Here is a 22,508-nt window from a genome sequence, read left to right as displayed (position 1 = left end):
AGTATCTTTTTGCTGTTAAACGGATAACCATGTATGGGAGGGATGCTTTCTGAGCTGTAGCTATGATCTGAACATTGGGGAGACTCAACATGATTAACATGGCATCTCATCGTGCAGACAGATGTGCTGTTATTTTGTCCCTACATGATTGTGTTTTATAAACTACTTCAATGCAATTCATCGAAAAAAATCAGCACAGAACATCCAGATGCTGATATAATATCTTATGCAGCAGTCATCGCTCCATTGTGACACAGATGTTTGCTTGGAGAGTAATAGAGGTCAGAGGTTGTAACTGCATGGATATCATTGCAGAAAGGGTTGTTTACAGGACAAGTGACTAAATGACTTATTTCAGTGTTATTTCAGCCTTTCATTTAGCGTACAGAATACAACAACCCTACACGTCTATTTTCATTTATAATGTAAAGTCATGTCATTCTAGAGGCAGAAAGCAGATTCAGGTACTGTGAAATAATAATCATACCAGGACTCAGCAGCTGTGACGTGATTGTTTATTGCAGCAACAAAAATGTAAAGCTAAGCAAATGTGTACAGTTTGAGAAAAAAATACATTGTTTTCTTTTTTATTTTTCAGAATTTTGAAACAACAAATTTTGCAGATCATTTCCTTTGTCTGCATCCAATCAGTAAAGACACATTTTTTGCAAGTTCTCTGCAAGATGCCAATATCAGAAAACCACCTTCTATTTCCTGCCTCAGTATAACCCAATAGATCAGGTCAATCGCTCAGGCAAGGTACGCCTGACCGCTTACCAATCTAAAATTCATGTTTTGCCACTGAGGCGTAACACCAGGAGGTTTTTCATAACAAAAATATTGAAAACAAGTGACCAGATTAGCTAAGAGAAGTCTACTGTAACATTCGCATTGTAATTTTTAAATTCTTTGTTTTTTTAAATAATTTTCATCTTGTGGTAACTTCTTCTACAGGGTATTGTAGCATTACAGGCTTTTGAACCAGTAACTTTAGATTCTAACAGATCAGAAACATCAAAACTAAAAACAAGCCAAATATACATCAACTGAAACCTCTTTCAGCACTGTACTGCACATACAAACTCAGCTCTATGAAGCACTCATGAAACAAAAAAGGCACAAGGAAATCTCTTTAAGAATGAATGAACACATCGAAATAGAAAGCAGCATGTACTTTCATTAAAACATTTTGCAGAGTGGTGGTCTTCACTGGAAATCCTGGTCAATGCTGCTGTAACCAGTGGTCCCAAACATGTTTGTGACTTTTTTTCTTCTTTTAAAAGCAAAAGACTGCCAACATCAGTTCCATATGAAGCCCAAAGAAAAGATAACACATTATCAGCGTTTGATTAAAATGACACAAACAGCTCAAAAGAAACCCAGACCTGCAGCCTCTTAGCCTCACTTCTCAGAGCAGATGTTAAAGCTCATCCCTGTCATTCAGACGTCTGCAGGCCTCAGAGGAAACTGCAGAGGACATATCAGCATGGAAACATCATAGAAGGGTCCAAAAGACGCAGACAACATGTGCATGGTGCAGCGATGTACTGTATATTTACACATTATGGGAAACACTGTTCCCGATAATAAAAACAACCACTCCTACAGTGAAATATGGAGGGCACTGCCTCCGATACGGACACACACTGGTAGGCAAAAACTACCTTCTTCTTGTTTCACATTATGGAAGACACTGCTCCCGATAATGGCTTCAGGACGAGACGTGTGCATGGACCAAGGGAGCGCTGCTGACACAGGTGTTCTGGGAACATTATCCAGGGTGCGATATGTGTAATGGTCTTCACTCAAAGACCAATCCAGTGTCAGTTAAGTAGAAAAAGAACGACTTCAGAGTTGTGTGGTTTGGCTGATGTGTTCTGTGTTCAGCACCGGCCGTCGGTCCATGTACACTTCTTTAAGCAGATGCTGCTTTTGTCAATTCGACAGTATAACTGTCATAATTATGGAAGGCACTGCTCCCGATAATTATACATTTTTTTTATAAAAGGCAATAAAAAAACTATTTATAGTGAACCCTGCCACTGATAAATAAATAACACAATAAATAGACGTACGGTTTGTTTTTCAGTGCCACATGGTTGGAGACATGCTCCCTCGGTTTTTGAAAGGCCCACAGAGATTTGCTTAATTGTCAGGAAGTGGACGAGTCAGATCATTAACTACTTCAGTTTTGTTTTGTATTTTCGTCGCGTGTAATTAGGATTCTTTTTTTGAAAGATTAATGCAGCCCGAGTGTTGAACGGTGCCAAGTAACGACAGCTGATCCTCCGAGATGTGTCCTGTACAACACACCCGCTGTGTTATTGTAAAATATTCTTTTGTCCTTTTTCGGCAACTCCTGAATCTCTGACGATGAGTTGAGCAGCCAATTTCAGCACAGTACGAAATTATAGCTACCAACATAAACAGCTCAGGTTTGAACATGAGGCTCCAGCAGCAGCGGAAGCACCAGCAGCTCCAATGTGTAATAATTCTGATGAACAGGAGCAAAGTCGTCAGCTTAATACCTAATACTGGCCTCTTGTGTTGTGTTAATCTCTGAGCTGGCAGACGCAGCATTCCCTGTGATAATGACCTGATACTGTGCTGAAAAAGCATCACTTTCACTACATTCAACTCATTCATAGGGTAATCTAAGTAGTGCTGCCACATAACATGGCTGTTTGAAGGTAGTTGTTACTAGCACCAAGGTATTCAAGATGTGGTATTCGAGTACCACGTGTTAGAACTATTCAATAAATTGTCTTTTCAAGTGGGAATAGAAGAATGTGACTTTTTCAACTTTCTTTTTGTTAAGGCGGAAGGTTTAAGTACATTTTCTGGTGAATTTTTGGCTTCAGGGAGAATTTCAGAAAGAAAATTACTATTACTGTTACAGTAACTGTTATTACTGTTGACAATGATGGATCAGAGGTGATGACTGATGTTGGTATACATTTAGAAACAGCTCTACTTTCATCAATCCCTCAATTAAAAAAAAACAAAAAGACACTGGCTGCTGGTTAATTACCACAGCCAACTGGTTTTCATACTGCCGGTTGTGATTAGAGGGCCAAACCATGAACAAGGGAGGTGGGGGGGATATTACTATTAAGTTTCCATCAAAGCCAAAGACCAGATGTCCCCTGCTAGTGAGTTGGCACAGCTCTGAATGGTCCAGGTGGCCAGGGCGAACTGGTTGCGGAACAGGTCGGCGTCTGCCCCGGGGTTGTCGGCCTTGAGGGCGTCGAGGTGGCTGGACAGAGCTTTGAGAGTGTGAGGCCCCGAACCCAGCAGGATGTGACGGAAAGGACTCTCTCTGGGGGACACGTAGGGAGACAGGAAGTTCCTTTCCACCTGAAGAAACAAGAAGATGATGGAAAGAAGTAAATTTGCCATCTGTTTTTCTTTGATGATTCAGATAAAGGGAGTTTTTTAATCTAAAAAATATGAGATATGTCCAGGTGCCCTGTGGTATTTCATAAAGCGCTACCTGTTGTTAATTTGAAAAGCAACTTTAAGTGCATTCTGTTGTCTTTTATAGATAGAAAAATGTGGAAGTGACATTTTGTAACTTGTTCATTGAACTTTTGTGTCGTGTTTTTTTAAATCTTAGCATATGTTTATAAAAGCTAAAATAAAACTGGAATTGTATTCAGTACATTCCAACCAAAGTCCTGACTTGATGATCATTTATTTTAATCTCCAGTTGCATTTCATATTGGATAAAGAACACCAGTTTGGCAAACAGTATGCTGGAGTGAGCAACGGAAAACAGAAGAATCAAGAACTATTCTGAAATGAGAATCAATAGTGAATCAAGTCACCCAACACCCAAGAATTGCTTTTAATCTAGAGACTAGGGGTGTCAACGTCTACACGTGTAAACGGATACACGGATAACAAATCATAACCGTTTAGAAAAATCAATAACCGTTTACACGTCTTTTTTTCTTCCTCCTCCTCGTTCATTTCTCATCAATATATATAGTATTCAGGGTTTCCCCTACATGTAATTGACTGTGGCGCACCGCCACGGCAAAAAATAAGAGCCGCCACACCTTAAAAATTCAGGCATAAATAAATCCAGTGGAAATATTTTACCGTCGTCTTCCACCGCAGTCTTTGACGTTAACTAGCATGTTGGATATTTAGCTTGATAATTGGCTAGAGGATTAAAATGGTCACTTAGACCAGAGTCCTGCACTGGTCACCGCATCCGACCCGTTATCCGACAGTAGCACAGATTACATTCCGTACCAGAGCCGACCCGCTATAAATTGATACCGACGCCCGAAGGAAAATTGGACGGACGCAATTTTTAAAAGTGAAAGTAAGATAATGTTACCTGAAAGCTTCAGATAATAACATTAACTAACTATACACTTAAATGTTCCCACTAGTGCAGTTATCCGCATACATAATAGATGAATGGGGCACAATGTTACGTTGATATAAAAAAAAAAAACCCGCAGCCACAGCCAATGTCGCGTCACGTCACGTCACTTCAAGTTGACTGGGGGACACGATGGCGGCGGTCAACAAGCGGAGCACTGTGTGTTTTTTGAACAAACTGCCAGTGGAAATCAAGTTGAGTGTAGGCTATGTCAGGCAAAGTTGGCTTACAACAGCAGCACGGGATCCATGCTAAACCACCTGTGATGGAAACACCCGAACAAGTTGGAGGGAGAGACTGCTGCTGGCTTCGGTGCCTCCGCAACTGCGATAGAAAGAGATCATAAATCTCCGACGTGTAACCGTGTACACGTCGGTTAGAAGCCCCGTTTACACGTGTAGAACAAATTGTAAACGTTGACACCCCTACTAGAGACTGCTTAAGATTTATACCGCGGCGCGCAGGTGGTCGAGTGGTTAGAGCGCATGCCATATACGCATCTGACCCCCGTTTCAATTCCGGCCGGAGGTCCTTTGCTGCACGTCACACTCCCCTCTCTCTCCCTTATTTCCTATCTGTCTACTGCTTAATAAAAGGTGTCTACCCCAGAAAAAATCTTTAAAAAAAGATTTATACCGCTACAATTCTGGGATGCTTAGAGTTCAACTGGAGTGTAGAACCACAGAATGTGCATCAATTAATCATCTCAAAGATGTGCAAAGTTGAGGTGGACTTACAGCCATGATGCGGTCATTAATGATGCGGCACATCTCGATGTCGTCCAGGTTGCTGTTTGTAACGTCTTCCGCCAGTTGGTGAGCAGCGCGGCCGTACGCACCGGAGGCCGAGAAAAACCACTGCATAGTCAGGTCCTTGGGAAGCAGCTGGGGCTGCATCTGGAAGCATAAATAGCATCCATGGGGGTCAGTAAGTGTTCTGGATAACAACTCATCTAAGAAGATCTGGGTTACAAACTCAAAGCAGAAACTGGACAAAAACATGGACAAAATCTGTTGAACACCGGCGAGCTGCTACTTTAAAAAGCCAGAAGATCAACAGAGTTTATTCATATATTGATTCTTTATTTCTATTCAGACAGACAGGTCATGAACATGCAGACTCTGAGACAACAAACCTAACACCGCCACAGTCTGAGTCAGCCTGAACAACACTGGAACTCACCCTCCTCACGTCCTTCACCCTCTTGTTGATCCGGTACACGTGAGTGTTGATCATGTTGTTGTACCTCGTCAGGTTCATCCCCAGCAGGTGATCGTGGACCAGCCTCAGTGCTATGTGACCTGCGAACTGGGATGCTATTTCAGCCAGCCGCGTTACATCATTGGACGTGAGCGAGTTCAGCTTCTCCGGCGTGTCCAGCATTGTGCCAAAGTACGGGTACTCCTGAGAAGAAAACCCACGGTGTGTTAGGAAGGATTCGTCCCAGGATGAAACAAGCTTTAATGGCTCGATGTACATTGTTGTCCTGGGTTCTGATAACTGGCTGAAAAATAGATTTATTTTACTGAAAATACAAGAATATTACTTACTGAACTACCAGAGGTGAACCTAAAGGAGACTGAGGGGATGCCAGAGAAGGCGAGGAAAGGATATGCAGCGTTATCCATCTTCAGATCCTCATATCTGGAAAACAAACGCATAAAAGATACAAGATTAGGTTGTGAGCTTTCACCCAACATGAAAGTGACAGCTATCCTATACATTCCAGCTGTGGCTGGAATACTGGGGAGAAAAACTTGGTTGTCATGGTGACATATGAACACAGACTAGAAGCAACAGCCCAGTCAGACTTACACATTTGATTCCCAGCTGTTCCTTCCAAACTGAGTAAAGAGAGACACAGCCTTGTTGAGGGTGCTCACCTAAGGAGAAGACAATTGTATATGTACGTTACACTGTAACTTTCACAAACAAAGCATTATACTTTATTACTCATGACAACACTGCAGGTTTGTATTAAATGTGCTCTAAAGTCTGACTGACTGACTGACTGACAGCCCCCCGGCTGTTGATTTACCTTCTTCAGAGCGCCCTCGATCAGGCTATGCATCAACGGACTGGCTGCAACTTTAAATCCATTTCGACCTGCAAAAGAAGATTTCTATGGAGTTATTATGGAAAATCAAATGATGCCATATCAAGGAAATAAGTTATTGTGCTGACCTACTGCTTGTTTACAGAGATGTCGCTAACATTTTAGCTAACATGATGCCTAGGATTCCTTAAATTTAACATTTTATTTATTGTTTTGGTTATGTGGTTTAATTTTGGGTTTGGGTTGTTAAGGATATTCTAATATTTGCTTCACATCAGGACTCAATTATATTAACTGCCCAGAGTGGGTAAAATAAAATGTTAGGTGATAAATTTAGCATCTCACTCAAAGACAGAAACGTAGCCATCTTGCTTGCGTCTCATATCTGTTTAGATTTGCACATGTGCAGTACCAATTGGGCACTCAAGAGAAAATGTCAGCAGTTTAAGATGTTTATTCTTATTTATTTTCGAGCACCATTTTATTTATTTCGTTGATACTTTTTCCCATTACTTAGTGAAACAAGACATAACTAGACACAATCAGGTCATGACAGGGTTAAAAATGCTGAGGCAAGACAAACAAAGACTGATTAGAGAAAATGGAAGCACTGGGAAAATCCTGGTATGTTAGGACGGTGTGTCCTGGAGAAACTTTATGGCAGTACACAGGTGATGGTGTGTAAAATAAAATATAGTTGGTTTACAACAATAAGGAAACAAAGTGGATCAACTTGCGAACTATCTGACTATCAACAATTAAAAGTTCATTGCTCTTTGACATGATGTGCTTGCATCATTATGCTATCATAATATCAATGTATCAGTGTCATAAAATGTTCTTAAAGGACAGTGTTATTTTATGTGATCATTTATTGGACAATATGTTGTCCAACATAAAGCAGTGACAGGCCTAGTAGGCATAGAAAGTACAAACCCCAATTCCAATGAAGTTGGGACATTGTGTAAAACGTAAATAAAAAACAGAATACAATGATTTGCAAATCCTTTTCAACTCAAATTCAATTGAACACACTACAAAGACAAGATATTTAATGTTCAAACTGGTAAACTTCATTGTTTTTGTGCAGATATTCACACATTTTGAATTGGAAGCCTGCAGCATGTTCCAAAATAGCTGGGACAGGGGCAACAAAAGACTGGGAAAGTTATGGAGTGCCTCAAAAATACCTGTTTGGAACATTCCACAGGTGAACAGGTTAATTGGAAACAGTTGAGTGCCATGATTGGGTATAAAAGGAGCATCTCTGAGAGGCTCAGTTGTCACAAGGAAGTATGGGGCGAGGTTCACCATTTTGTGAACAACTGTGTGAGCAAATAGTCTTACAGTTTAAGAACAACATTTCTCCACGTACAACTGAAAGAAATTGAGGGATTTCATTATCTACAGTCCATAATATCAAAAGATTCAGAGAATCTGGCGAAATCTCTGCATGTAAGTGGCGAGGCCTAAAACCAACATCGAATGTCCATGACCTTTGATCCCTCAGGCGGCACTGCATTAAAAATCGGCATCATTCTGTCAAGGATCCACACGAGTCCACATTTCAAATTGTTTTTGGAAACCATGGACGTTGTGTCTTCCAGGCCAAAGAGGAAAAGGACCATCCAGACTATTATCAGCACAAAGTTCAAAAGCCAGCATCTGTGATGGTATGGAAGTGTGTTAGTGCCCATGGCATCATGGGTAACTTGCACATCTGTGAAGGCACCATAAAAGTTGAAAAGTACATACAGGTTTTGGAGCAACATTTGCTGCCATCCAAGCGACGTCATTTTCAGGGACGTCCCTGCTTATTTCAGCAAGATAAGATGCCGAGCCACATTGTACACGTGTTACAACAGCGTGGCTTCATAGTAAAAGAGTGCGGGTACTAGACCGGCCTGCCTGCAGTCCAGACTTGTCTCCCATTGAAAATATTTAGCGCATTATGAAGCGCAAAATACGACAGCGGAGGCCCCTGACTGTTGAGCAACTGAAGTCGTATATCAAGCAAGAATGGAAAAGAATTCCACCTACAACACTTCAACACTTAGTGTCCTCAGTTCCCAAACGCTTACTGAGTGTTGTTAAAAGGAAAGGTGATGTAACACAGGGGTAAACACACCCCTGTCCCAGCTCTTTTGGAACATGTTGTAGGCATCAAATTCAAAATGAGTGAATATTTACAAAAAACAATAAAGTTTATCAGTTTGAACATTAAATATCTTGTCTTTGTAGTGTATTCAATCGAATATAAGTTGAAAAGGATTTTCTAATCATTGTATTCTGTTTTTATTTACATTTTACACAATGTCCCAACTTCATTGGAATTGGGGTTTGTAGTATAGTTAAATATGTAGAGACTGATTTAGAGTTTAGCATGAAACCTGAAGTAAATACCTCCAACAACTCCATCCAGGTTGATGTAGGAGAAGGCCTTCATGTTCAGAGAAGTAAGATAACCCTGGATATACAAAAAGATACATTAACAAAATTAAGGAAGAGTGCTGAAACCAATCAAAGTTTGAACAGTCAACATCAACTTCATTGTGCTACTCTTACCTCCAGCCACTCGGTGGCGCCAATACTCCCATATTCTCCAGCGCTCCAGCTGGCAAACACAATGCTTCTCCTTGGTTTGAATCCATCTGACAAAGGGATAATAAATGCATTTTAACAAAAAACAGCATAGAGAAGACTGAGCATATCCTGCAACCACAACCTTTTGCGTCCAATGACTACATGATGACTTCATTATCATTTTAGTCAATTTGTATTTAAAACTACTCATCAGCTGCCACCTTAGACTCACCATTCTTCACCATGTCAGAGATGGACCGGGCCAGCTCCACAAGGACGCTGGTGCCGACGGTGGACGAAGCAAAACCTGGACCCCAAGCATCCCTCTGGGCTCCGATAACCACATATCGATCTAAAATAAAACTCAGATTCACTCATATTCTTTTCACAACGAGTTCCTGATCACAGTGTCTTGTTTAACATTTTGTTGTACCTGCATCCACAAAGCCTTTAATGACCCCAAAGACATTATGTATCTCCTTCTCAACGAGAACGTTGTTGACTTCCAAAGTTATAACATCGCTCTCGTCTCCCAGTCTGTTGATTCCTCCCCATGTTTGCGGGACATTCTGACCCCCGAGCTGCCTGTGGGATGCAGACAATACGCATCAACACTATGTAAGCCGCTACAAAGCCAACTGTAGACAATCACAGTGCAAGAGGAAGATTTGAAAGTGACAGAAATGGCCAAGTATTTATCATAATCTGCCGTGTGTCAGGTGATCTGCAGTGTCAGTGAGCCTTACCTCAGAATGCTGGTACCCATGGCTGCTGTGATGGTCTGAGCCAAGATTTTTGGCAGGCCTGAAGATTTGACAGGTGGAAACTGGGTGTGGTTGAGGGAGGGGAAGCCTGGGGTGTAGGGATCCCCCGAACCCATGTGGACCTATGGGAGACAAACAGAAGGGTAAGATGTAGTTTTACAACATTTGCTCCTATGCAGGCTTAACATGAACAAAACAAACTAGAGAGGGAACTACTCTTCAATAAATTAAAATCATTAAAGTTGTTTGATATATTTAAAAAAGGTGCAATATGAAGAAGTTTAAAACATTCACAATGTTAGCAAAATCAACAGATTGTGAAGACAGATAATTAATACATTTTCTCCAAGATGTATTTGTGTTGCAGTGATATCTACTGAAGTTAGCATGCTAACCAGCTAGCCTTGTGCTAGAAAACTTTGGTCCAAAGCTCCTGATCAAGGGGCCCAAACACCATCACTCCACTGGAAGTTCAGCTAGCTGCCCTGCTAAATAAGCTAACTAGGTAACAGCAATACAGTTAGCAGTTATTCTGGTGATATGCTGCACCTGTTTGTTGGCAGTATAAATTCAACAGGTAGCCATTCTGAAATACTGCACCTTTAATAATAGGGTTGAGCAAGTACTCATCTGAGACAAATATCAGGTACATATAATGTACTTTTTACAAAGATTAATTGAGAGGTCTCACAGCCTGAGGAATGAAGCTGCCCTGTAGTCTGGAGGTACAATACGGCACTGAAACAAAGTTTACTGTGTTTCACCACAGTCATCTTTTGTCTAAAGGAGAACAAAGAATCAACAAAAGATGAAAGTCTCTTAGCTTTAAATATTTGTGATCAAAGAAATTGATCTGAAGCTCTATTTTCAGGTTGTTTTGGGAATAGTTTTCTCATAATTAATCAATATAGCAACTTCCAATCAAACCATATCGGGCTCAAATTAACACCTTCCAGTTAGCCCCCATTTCTGGCTTAAGACAGTCAGTACCTTTACATGCACAGCTTAGTCGGATTACAGCCATAGTTAGACTATGCTACTCAATCAGACAACTGCATTGTCTGAGTATACATGCCTGTGAGAAAATCGAATTATTGGCGGGAGCATGTCATACCCGGTATGATAAGTGGCGCTGTAACCATTTCAACTAGTGGTAATAGAGCCACCTCCGGCTGACCTCTTTACGTCACCATCAACAACAAACTGCCTCGGCATTCCAGAAAGATGGCGCACGAAGAGCGAGACGAAGCTACATCTTTCTACATCATGTATATGGTGTACATGATAATTACACAAACTAGATGCACAATGGCGCTCTTGCTTGCGGTTATTTCGGAGGAAAGATGCCGCCGTCGTCCTTCTACTTCCGTCTCACGACCCCGGGAAAAAAAATCTCGAGCCTGCGCAGAACGCAAAATTCGATTCCAATCTGATGGAACGTATACATGCAGGAATAATGCGACTATCAATCGAATAATCTAGGTGTATTATATTCCGACTATGAGAAATCCGATCAGGTCCGATTTAAGTCAGACTAAGGTGTATACATGCATCTTAAAAAACGATCATAGTTGGACTGACCCAGTAATTCGGTTTTCTCAAGTGTCATGTAAACGTACTGCATTTCGAGTGTGGATACAGATAATTCTGTTGGTTGAACAGCTCACTCATCTTCAACTAATATCATCAGTACACTGCACAAACTGTGTGTGGACATGTTCCAGCATTATTCCTCTAAACATTCCACACTCACATGTCCAAAAAGCTCAGTGGTGTCTCCAATAGGGTAATCGGTGGGCTCTGGGTAGATCAACACAGCAGCAGCATTCATTTTGGCAGCATTGGCTACCTGTAAGAGAAAAAAAAGTCAGGGAAATCACTTCTCAATTACTGTTAATAACAAAATACTTTATAAGACATGACATGAAGTTATGCTGGGATCCTTACTGAAACCACCTACCTTCTCAGCAAAGCTGATTTTACCAGCTCTGACCAGCAGGACTCTGCCAGTCAGGTTGATATTCTTGTCCCGCAGCAATATGAAGTCACTTTCCTGCCCGTAGTATGCATACAAGACAGTACCGTTCACTTTTCCAGTTGCACTGTAGGACAGGAATCCTGTAGGACGCTGCTCAGTCCCCTTGAAAACGAATTTGTTGTAGCCAGAAGCCGGGGGGTCCTGAACCTTCACAAAGTGCTCATCATTCCAGGTGTCCATGCCGTACGTTTTAAACTTGGTGATCACTTTGTTAGCCAGAGCTTTATCACCCGGTGAACCAGCTCGATGGTCAGCACTGGTAAACTCACTACAGTAGGGGAAAATAAGCCGTGAAGGGGAAGGAAAAGGGAGGCAAGAAACAGGACAAACTGACTTACTTTTGCAATAAAAATACAACACACTATTTTCCAAGTCCAATAGTCATTTTGGTAAGAAATGCCTTACTGCAGATTCTGTGGGGGGTTTATACTGACCTCAACACGGATTCAAATTTGGATGGAGAGATTTTATCAGCAAAGAGCTTCTTCACATCGTCCCAGTCCATGAGGGGGGCAGCGCCTGTCTCATGGACAGGAGGTTCTTGAAAAGCGCTCACGGAGGTTGCACATGTTGGAGCCACTTCCTTTTTGCGATGAACCAGGAATCCAATCAAGTACCCTGAAATCAGCAGTGGTTTTAAACAAGGAATAACCAGACGCATACAGGAACAATTGCACTTACAGCGAGGTAGCGGGGACACATCCAAGGACTAAAAGGCATCCAGTTACAGCCTGAACCACACAATCAGCATTTTGATATTCTGTATCATCAAGAGACAAAGACTGTGCTGTGCAGTATGCACACCTTACACCACCTGAGATACTTCTACTTGACCCTGGCTGCTAGATTATAATTACACAGGGTTTTTCATTAATCATTATTCATTCATTATCATTAATTCATTATCTAGACTCTAGCAGCCCTCCAAAGTAAAATTTTCCCCGCCATAGTTTCATCATGACTAATTCACTTCTCATAGTAGCATTAAAGATCTCTTACATTCTGCTTTGTTGCATCAGCAAAGCGTCTTTTATTTTATGTCAGTCAAGCCACCTGCACCAACAGTCTTGCCCTTGAACCAAGAGTGTGTGTGTGTGCGTGTGTGTGTTTCCACATGAGCCTTTAATCCAAGTTCCAAAGAAACACAAGGTTTTCTGCCTCTTAGGCTGGTGGAAAGTTTTACAGAATTCAGTTTCTTCTTTTTCAGAAGTGGTTACAAATGCTTCAGTTTTATCCTTGTTGTTCCGTTACTCATCTAAATTACATCTGAGGTAGGTGGGGAAAGACGTACCCAGTCTAATAAAAAGCCCACAAATACATATTAGCAAGTAGCGGTCCGACGATTGATCCATGAGGAACTCCATATATCTTAGAGTGAATCAAACTTAATACAAAGCCGGCTTTTCCATTCCACAACCCCCTCTTACCGATGATGAAGATCAGGAGGGTTGCGGCTGCCATGAAGCAGAGGTTCTTTGGGGTGCGTCCGAGCTTCTGTGCCACGTAGGGTTTACGGTTGGAGTTGTGATTGAGGTGATCACCCACGCCATTTCCCCCAACTTCCTCATCCATGTCGGAGGACAGCTTCATCTCCACCTGGCTGTTATCACCTTCCATGTTCTGGGTCAGGTTGAAACGAGTGTACGAGTGTGGCTCCCCATTAAACTGTAATGACAGAACAATCCAGAAAAGGAAAAGGATCATTCTTAAAGTATTTTTGTAAAATTATGGACTTGCTTGAGATTACACAGGAATTGGCGATGTGAACATGTGAAAGTTCACTTTTAAAAGTTCCAAAATGAGCAGTACAATTTATTATAAAAAATTAATATATTTATTAATCCATACTTTAAATTAGTGTATATGTAAGTTAAAGCCAATGAGTTACTACAGTTAATAAACCCTTTATAATGCTTACTTGATCAGTAATAAAGACCGTCTTTTAGGTGCAACAGGGTTATGGAAAACCTCATTTTGTCCTCAAGCATGAGTTAAATTTTTTTAACTCAAACTTCAATTCATGAAAAAAGTACCCATAGCGGACCCCTGGACCACTTACAATCTTTATAAGGCCTAAGAACTTTAGGAGGAAACTCCACGTGGTCAAAGGGTTAACAGGATAAATGATCATTTATTGAGGTAAAAACATCAACTAAAACAAAGGATTTTAATAACCTGGTAAATATTTTGTAAAGGTTTATTATTAATCTAAAAAGGAATGAATTCAAAATGTGCCTTTTTTATTCACGGTCACAATGCGTTTCATTTGGTCGCCTATCGGTATACCTTCTGGCTAAACACCAGGTGAGTGAGTGAGAGAGAGAGAGAGTGAGAGAAAGAGAGAGAGAGCGAGAGAGAGAGAGCGAGAGAGAGAGCGAGAGAGAGAGAGAGAGAACATTAGATGGCGAATGTGATTAAACTCAACACTGAAGTGTAATAACCTCGATTGGCTAAAAATGCATGTGATGCATTCAATTATTTAACAACAATAACAAGTTGTAGTCTCTTATTTCAAAGTGATTGGTGACTAATAATCACTCAGCATGGTGTTGATTAAAATAAATGATAAGTAATAGGTATTTGTTTTCAACATGAAAAGCAAAACATTCAATTATGGAACACAGATAGTTATCATCACACTCATTTCTGAAGTGGTAACAAGAGGAGGATTATTCCTCACAGCAAAGCCTGCAATTTCAGGACTTATGTAATATTTGGTTACAATACTCACAATTTTGGATATCGTTGACCTTGCTTGGTCCATTGCTGCTTCACAGGAGTCTAAAAAAGGGAAACAAACAAGGATACATTAGGCCCAAAGATTGAAGGTTGTCTTTTACACTGTTTGTCATCATCCCATGAAGACTGAGTGGCTATAAATACAATACTTTTTCTTATTATGAACTGCTACATTTCAAGTCCAATGAGGGATTAGTAGTTAATAACCAACAGACAAGCTTTTAGATGGATTAAAACATACTTCAAGGTTTGATTTCTGCACAGTGTGTTACTGTTTCACTTCTGGGAATATTGGGGTGTCTACAGAACCTGTCCCACCTCTTATCAAAACATCCACGGGGTTTCCTCGTCTGCTAACTAGAAAGGCAGCACTGTTTCTGGGCACAAAAGACCAGTGTCCAGAACAGGTCAAAACAGACTCCATGCCTGCGTGTGAACACCATTGCCAGAAGAATACCATTACAGAATAACTAGCCTCCCACTAGCTTTGATACAATAGGCAAGCCAAACAAAGCAAGTTTTTAATTTAACAGAGGAACAAGATCTGAAATGCAACTCTTCTGTATATTTTCTTAAATAATGAAAGGCAGCACCAGTGGAATAAGAGCCATGCATGTGATCGTCCTCAGGGGAGAGGCCTTCTCTGTAAGGTGTTTAATACAACGATTATAACCGACAACCTTCATGCTTTCATATCAAGCTTTTCAGTAAACTTCGAACACATATTATCAAACATATCAAAAGAGTCAGAATCTCTACTATAAATAAACATTCATTCATGAGGGAGACAGTATTGCAGTATAGGATTTCTGACCACTCAGTGAAATTTCTATTGATTCACTGATATTTGACACTTGGACACTGCAGTCACCTTATGGCCCTCTACTGCAGTTTTTTGAAAACTGGCTATGGGTTGCCTTGGAGTAACAAATACAAATACAATGCAATGATTACTTTCAGTTAAATAACTCAGCTATGGTTTAGCAGTTGACAGTGTGCTTTTGACCACAGTGGTCAATAAGACTCAACAAGATTGGCTTATCACACATTTAAACACATCCTTTCTTGATAAGATGTTGAAGTGGAAGAACATAACACATAATCATGCAATCCATTTATTAATTTCAATACATGTATTGAAATTAATAAATGGATTGCATTTCTGTAGCTAGCTATAAAGATGTAAACTGTTTGATATCTCGGTCAAACTACATGCTATTAAAACCAAATTTCAGTTCCTTGGTTGCCATGACACTGGGAAAGGATGAGCCGAATTTGACGAATTTTGGCCACTAGGGGGCGCTAAAAAGATGGGAACTTTATATCTCTGGAACGGCTACACTGATTTTTACGAAATGTGGTCGGTATGATGTAGGGCCAATCCTGAGGTCATATCTTGAAGGTGGTCATTACTGGTCAATGTGGGCGTGGCTTAGTAAAACAAATCCAAATCGGCACACATTCTGCCTTTTGCACTTCCAGTGCACTTCCCATTACAGCGAATTCCACGGCTCAGACGTTGGCCTGTGTCTTCACTTTTGCCCAGAGCCTGTCATCCTTTGGGCCAACTTCTGTGGGCTCTGCGGTGCGCGGGGTCCGAGTCGCGCGGGGGGCTTGGCCCCCGTTCATAACTGCTTGCAGTTCTGCGCGGGGGGCTTGGCCCCCGTTCATAACTGCTTGCAGTTCTAGTTATATTTTGTATTTATATTTTGATTGACTTATTGATAACCAATTGTTGCAGCTCTAGTTTTGACCAATCGGGCTTGCTTATATAGTCGCTTCAAAAAGTTGAGCTCTTCTTCACTGCAAATGTAATTTTGAAGTCATACAACATCAACAACATTGCAACTATTCTACTCCAGTGAAACGTATTCCCCTGTGAGAAGCCCCCCAACTAAGCAACTACTACTAGATAAAAAAAAATAAGAGGCATCACTTCCCTGTTCATTATTAAAAGCACAATGTTTTTTTGTTCAAATAAGGCTCATACAAATGGGTGTTAACAATAGAGGCAGTACAAAGGTACACCGGGTTCCTACAACAATACACACTGAACAACGTACATGTAGAAAACACAATAGGGTTGGAGCAAGGATGTCCTCTAGTTCACAGCCCATCACTAAGACAACAACAACCCGAATAAACAGGTTAGAGAACTGTGCCCTTTTTCCTTGTCTCCATTACTCATGGAGTAACTTATTTTTTAAAAATACATTTTTAACAAGAATAGCACTTCGTACGGGAGGGTTAAATACCTAGGGACCGGGAAGTGTCTTTCAGAATTGGCCTGGCATTACACTACTGTCTCGCCATTTTTCCTCAAGCAAGCTACATTAGATACTTCAACATAAGCCATGAAGTCTCCTGAGTCTTCTTCAACACCTGAGATGTCCAGATCAAAGAATTTCTTCATAAATTGTCATGGTTGGCAGGATACCGCCATTACAGCCCAACAGTCCTCTTTTGTACTTGCGCATGGATACCAGCCACCTGAATATGCTGACAAACCAACTAACCAACCCAGTACCAACAAACGGTTGCGGGCACAACAACTTAATGGTATTGCCAAACTCTCACATGCAGTAATCATTTTCACCCAGACTAATGTAAACCAAAAGGACACCTATGCCATCAAAGCCTTTGTAAATTACTTTTGCAGGTAACCATATTACAGTAAAAAATCCTCTAATTAAGGCATATCCATGAAGAGCTAGCAGTACTTGGACCCAGTTCCACCTTATAACTTCTTAAGCCATAAGCAAAGCAACTTTTTACTAAGCAGACAGGATAATTTGATGGAAGTCCCCATGACCTCTCCTACCCTGTCTGACGTTCAGAAAAGAATAAACAGACCAAAGCTTCTCAACAACCTGGTCTTATCAAGCCCTGAGTTAATCCAACACCTTCTAATCAAATTTTAAGTGAGAGGTATATGGCTTCAGGGTTAAAACGTTACCACACTGACTGAACTTTAGACCGAAAAACACACAGATTTGTTGACAATAGGTTTAATCAAATACTACAAACCTGGTTAGTTTTAGCTCACTTTATAATAAGCACCATCTGTTCTATATATTCTTTAACTATCTGTTCAGTGTTTACCAAGTAATCAAATGGCAGTAAAGCTAAAACTGAAAATGAAAAAAAAGTTGTGGAGTTGGAGTTGTGATGTGTGCTGTGCTGCTAGACAACAGAGAAAAACCCTCAATGACCCCTACAGGCCAATTTACAAGCTTCACTGGAGGGAGATCCCAAAGTGGACATTGCGTGAGGAGAGCCGTGGGCAAATGCCAGAGGGACAGAAACCAGCGGGCAGACAGGCCTGCCCTAGTTTGCAGCTCCAAAGCATGGCCTTGCTTCAATCCAACAGCATGCGTCCAAGACAGCATAGATAAAAAGCCTTACCTTGTACTTCAAGTGCATTGGAATAAAGCACAAGGGTTCAGACATGTTGGAACAAAGCCATACATTAATTTAGCTCAAACACTTTGACCATTCGAGGCATTATGAAGCACAGCTAACTTTAGCACATGGCTTGGCCTTAGACAACCTGAGGACTTCATTGACTTTATAACCTGAAGGGGTGAAACAACCCTCTAAAAACAGTGCAGTAAAGGTCATAAACTAAAGAAATGTTTTTAAAAATGAGTCACCTCACACTTTTCTTACATATCCCATTTGCAAACACAACTTCAAGACATTTGACAAATATGGATGTTAAAAAAACTGGATCAGACCAGGCTTGGCTTTTTAAAACTAATTGCTCTCTAAGGTGGGCAGAGATATGGCAATAATCTTACATACCAAACATACCGGGCCTTAATACTATAAGCAGATTATCTACTCTTTCAGTTAAGAGACCTATGGATTAGGGGTTGACCAATTGTCGGATCCGATATTCAGCATTTTTCATATCTGAATCAGTGTGGGTTTTTTTAATTTTTTTTTTTTTACTTTTTTTGTTTGCTTGCCAATAAAATGTAATCTATAATGCACTTCTTAGGCTTTTATGCAGTATCGTTTCCCTATGACCTCACTCAATATGGCACCCACAAATCCATCTGTGCATCTTAAAATATTCAATCTGAACCTGGGGGTAGCGCTTTAATTCCCAGGGATTACTAAACTGTTACCTTACATTTCCTTTACCGGTGATATCATTTGCCTCAGAATAGATTTTAGTGTGTTTGTGAGTCAAGTGGGTGCATGAGTGATTGAAAAGAAACACATACATTTTTTTAGTTGGGAATTGCAAGTTGTACTCGAGTACAGTTCATGGGTGAATGTATTTAGTTACATTTCAACACTGATTTGTCTAAACTTTGCTTTTGAGATTTTTGTTTTTACTGCAAAAGTATAGCAGTCTTCTTGATTATTCATAATCGGATAAGCCCTGAAAAAAAACAAAAAAATACGTATTGGTCAATCCCTACTGTGGCTATTACATACTCAAAACAAAAAAAATCCTAACACAAATTAGGAATGTACACTTATATATGCAGACAAATACAAACACTACTCTAATAACTCCACTAAAATGTGATAGCATGAGTCGCAACCTTTGAGCCGTGTAGTGACAGTGTCCTTGAAGGGTTCGTATGCTTGTAGTGTTTGTGGTCTCTGAGCGCCAAAGCACGCCTTGAATATCCATTGAATAATTTTTAGACACGTGTCTGCAAGAGATAGTAAGAGTGAACTTGAGACACGCCCTTCTGAGAACTGCACTCACAGGCATGACCTGTTAGTCGTGCTAAATGAGGACTGAATAGCATGGTCCCCTGAGCTTCAACAAGAGATGATGTTGGGCAGAGGTCATCTGCACACCGAGCACATTAAGGCAAGGACACAAAAATTAAATGTGTGGAAGAGCCTGCCAGTTTCACCTGTTACCTGGACAAATTCTATCGCAAAGTAATGAAGACTGAATGAAAGAAAGGCTTGAAAAACATTGTGAAGAACATGTTTCTGGTTTCTAATAAAGCATGATTCAAGATCATCCTCAAGGACTGCATGGCCCTGCAGCTAGATTAAATATCACTGTCGGTGTGTAACGGGTGAATTTCTCAGATGCCCAGGTAAAATGTGGCAAAGGTAGCTCACTCAGTGTTATTAGTAACTGAGCTAATCCCTTTGAAAGAAAAGGAACTATTGCTTCATAAATAGGTTACAGAAGTTGTCGAAAGAGAACTCATGTTGTAACATTACAACAGCACTATTGTGAACTCAGCTGAGTAGTATTGAGGGAGGATGAAGACGTTGGCGGTAAAAAGGCCCTTTTCTCATGCAATAACTGAATCTGTCACACGCATTCACTGGAATTAATCGGTCCATCAGGACAGGTGCAAACATGCACAATGTATTTCAAAATGACATGATCACTTAAAAAATGTCATTGGAAAATTATAACTGGAAAGCAACCTTAAATACATCAGCCATGACAATAATCACACATTTCCAATCGTTATAATGCTCAAGACCTAGTCTTTTGTCTAAATGGCTCTACATTCAGGCTAATTATTGCGAAAGGCAAACTGCCGGCTTATCTAGCAATGTGGAAGAACCTTAATTCATGATTTTACTGATTTGAAAAAAGTCTTCCTGTTACAGTCAGAGCTTTGAAGCTGTTCCTGGTGCCAGTCACACAACTAAATACCATGCAATTAAGGGAAAACCCTGTCCAACTGGTGGTTGAACCTTAACTGGAAACATACAGAGGACATCAGGAAGTGAAGACTTTAAAAAATAATGGAATAAAGTTTTTTTTTTTTTTCAGAGCAGAATGTTCACCCTAGTTCAGATACCACATGGGTGAGAATAATTTAAATGATGTCAGAAACTGCTGATGCAGAGAGACATCTCCAATGCATGTTTTTCATAGATGTGGCTACAGATATTCTGTTAAAAAATATTATACTGAAAACCACCAAGTCAAACAAAACCACTAGACTGTAGTGCACTGCTCAGACATACAAAAGTTTATCATATATTTAATTAGCTCCTCAATTTAAATGCATTCATATACAACTACACTTAATACAGTTTAATTCAGACCGTGATCATTTTCTTCATTTCGGAGTTTAACTTTAAATGCTCTTCTCTGGTCAAAATACCCTGCAATCAGGAACATAACAAAATGAGAAACACTACATCAGAATTTGATCTAGTCTTAAAAATTTCCAGGAATCATAAAGAGACAGCAAGAAAAAGAGGACAGCGGTAGGGGGAGCTGGAGAGGAGAAGGGGAGAGGGGTCAGGGGAGCGTAGGAGTCATTGTTGTAGTGGCAAATCATGTGAGAGTCACACTGGGGGAAAAGCTCCAAGTAGCTCATGGGAAAAAATGCAGTGGAACAGTGAGGAAAGGCAAATCCCACTTTTTCCTTTTTTTAGATCTGCACGTCTGCAAGTCTCCTTGCAACAGCAGCACTTTCTGAATTATAGACACAAGCAGCAACACAAGATGCAGTTCGAGTCTCTGCAGAGGAGAAACAACGACCTCTTGTAGGCTTTACAGAGTTTTTGTTTTTACTATACAACAGGTACTGGCGGTCACTTTCGCCAGAGTTGATCATATCTTTATAGACAGGGGCCCACCAGGTGACACCATGGTGTGTGCATGTCTTTGAACATTTATGGAAGAGGCTTATCAACATTAAATTAAAATTTACATTCAAATAACTGACACTACTACAGACACTGCAAAACCTGCAAGCTGAGCTCTTTCCATCCATCCATTCTTAATAACAAATTCAAACTGCTCTGCTGTGTGTGTGTGTGTGTGTGTGTGTGTGTATGTGTGTGTGTGTGTGTGTGTGTGTGTGAGAGAGAGAGAGACCTAAAATGCAATGACGGATGATGACTTATTGTTCTTCTCAGTAAAACTAAAGACCGCATAAATTTCACCTGCTGCTAGTCTGAACAGTGTGTCTAATGTTTCAGCTATGACTAACACCACACTGTACTGCCTTAGGGTCAACTCATCCATAACCATATCCAGTTCCTGTCCTACCCATATGTTAACATAACAGCCTTCAAATCGCATTTTAGCTCCACTTAAATGCATAAAAGCAAGCTGGGTTACTTGGAAGCCGTCTAGACTGGAGGTTATATCCATGGATGTAGTAGTAAAGATAGCCTATCTATGCAGCAGCCTATTGCTGCCTGTCAAGGTCAGTAAACAGGGACAGTGTCATGTCTACCTACTGACACGGTTACTCCTGGGCAGAAGGGTCACCCAAGGGGAGTTGCTGTGTTTAACACCATCACAGGGCACTCCAGTCAGCCAGGCTCAGGCAGGACAGGCTGGACGTGACTACAGCCTGCACTCGTTATGGCGCCCTCGTTGCATTGGCAACGTGACAGCCTACATAGTGAATAGTGACTCGTATCATAACGAGAAAGCGAGCAGGAAATGTGTAAAGTAAGTGACAGGTGGCGTAACCGCCTCAGCTCCCGTATGCTTTGCTAAACGTGCATGGGCAAGTCAACGTTAGCACTTCAGCCATAAAGGTTAACCGAAGTTTAAGTTACTTAAAAGAAGTATATTCAATATACTACATTTAACACGTACTGGCACACTCCCTGGGTCCCTAGGTCCGTCCACAGAGCACACTTTGAAGTACTCACTTCAGTAACTTACTATAATCCTAAACGCCCCTCCGGCTCAAACTGAGCCATGCTGACTGTACTAGCGGTTTGGATAAAACGCTCACCTTTTTCTTCAACACAGCTCAAACCGACTCACTTCTTCAGTGACAGCCCTTGACACGAGGTTCTTCTCCCTGCTGTTTCCTTGTTATCTGCTCTCGTTCAGCCGGTGCCCTTGACCATGCTGCTTCCAGTTATATCTATCGGATTGGCTACGAGTCAGTGCAGACGACATAGCTCAACGTCACTTCCCCCTTCCTTGGTCTCGCAATAGGCGCCAAATGAATC

General features: G+C 40.9%; 1 protein-coding gene across 1 annotated transcript; it reads right to left on the bottom strand.

Annotated features, from left to right (window-relative positions):
• Positions 1 to 501: 501 nt before the first annotated feature.
• On the bottom strand, positions 502 to 22,464 carry LOC115573412 (transferrin receptor protein 1-like). The gene is made up of 17 exons (XM_030404195.1): positions 22,286 to 22,464; positions 14,569 to 14,618; positions 13,265 to 13,502; positions 12,272 to 12,455; positions 11,760 to 12,105; positions 11,553 to 11,648; positions 9,782 to 9,921; positions 9,469 to 9,620; positions 9,268 to 9,387; positions 9,018 to 9,103; positions 8,856 to 8,919; positions 6,435 to 6,502; positions 6,212 to 6,279; positions 5,947 to 6,040; positions 5,579 to 5,800; positions 5,134 to 5,292; positions 502 to 3,357 (listed from the first exon to the last, which is right to left on the bottom strand). Exons 2-17 carry the CDS (start codon positions 14,599 to 14,601, stop codon positions 3,112 to 3,114), a joined length of 2,316 nt encoding a protein of 771 aa, XP_030260055.1. The 5' UTR covers positions 14,602 to 14,618; positions 22,286 to 22,464; the 3' UTR covers positions 502 to 3,111.
• Between the last annotated feature and the right edge of the window lie 44 nt (positions 22,465 to 22,508).

Source organism: Sparus aurata, chromosome 21 (genome assembly GCF_900880675.1).
Source record: "Sparus aurata chromosome 21, fSpaAur1.1, whole genome shotgun sequence".
NCBI classification, from domain to species: Eukaryota; Metazoa; Chordata; class Actinopteri; order Spariformes; family Sparidae; genus Sparus; species Sparus aurata.
This window is presented reverse-complemented; position numbering and strand designations above follow the sequence as displayed.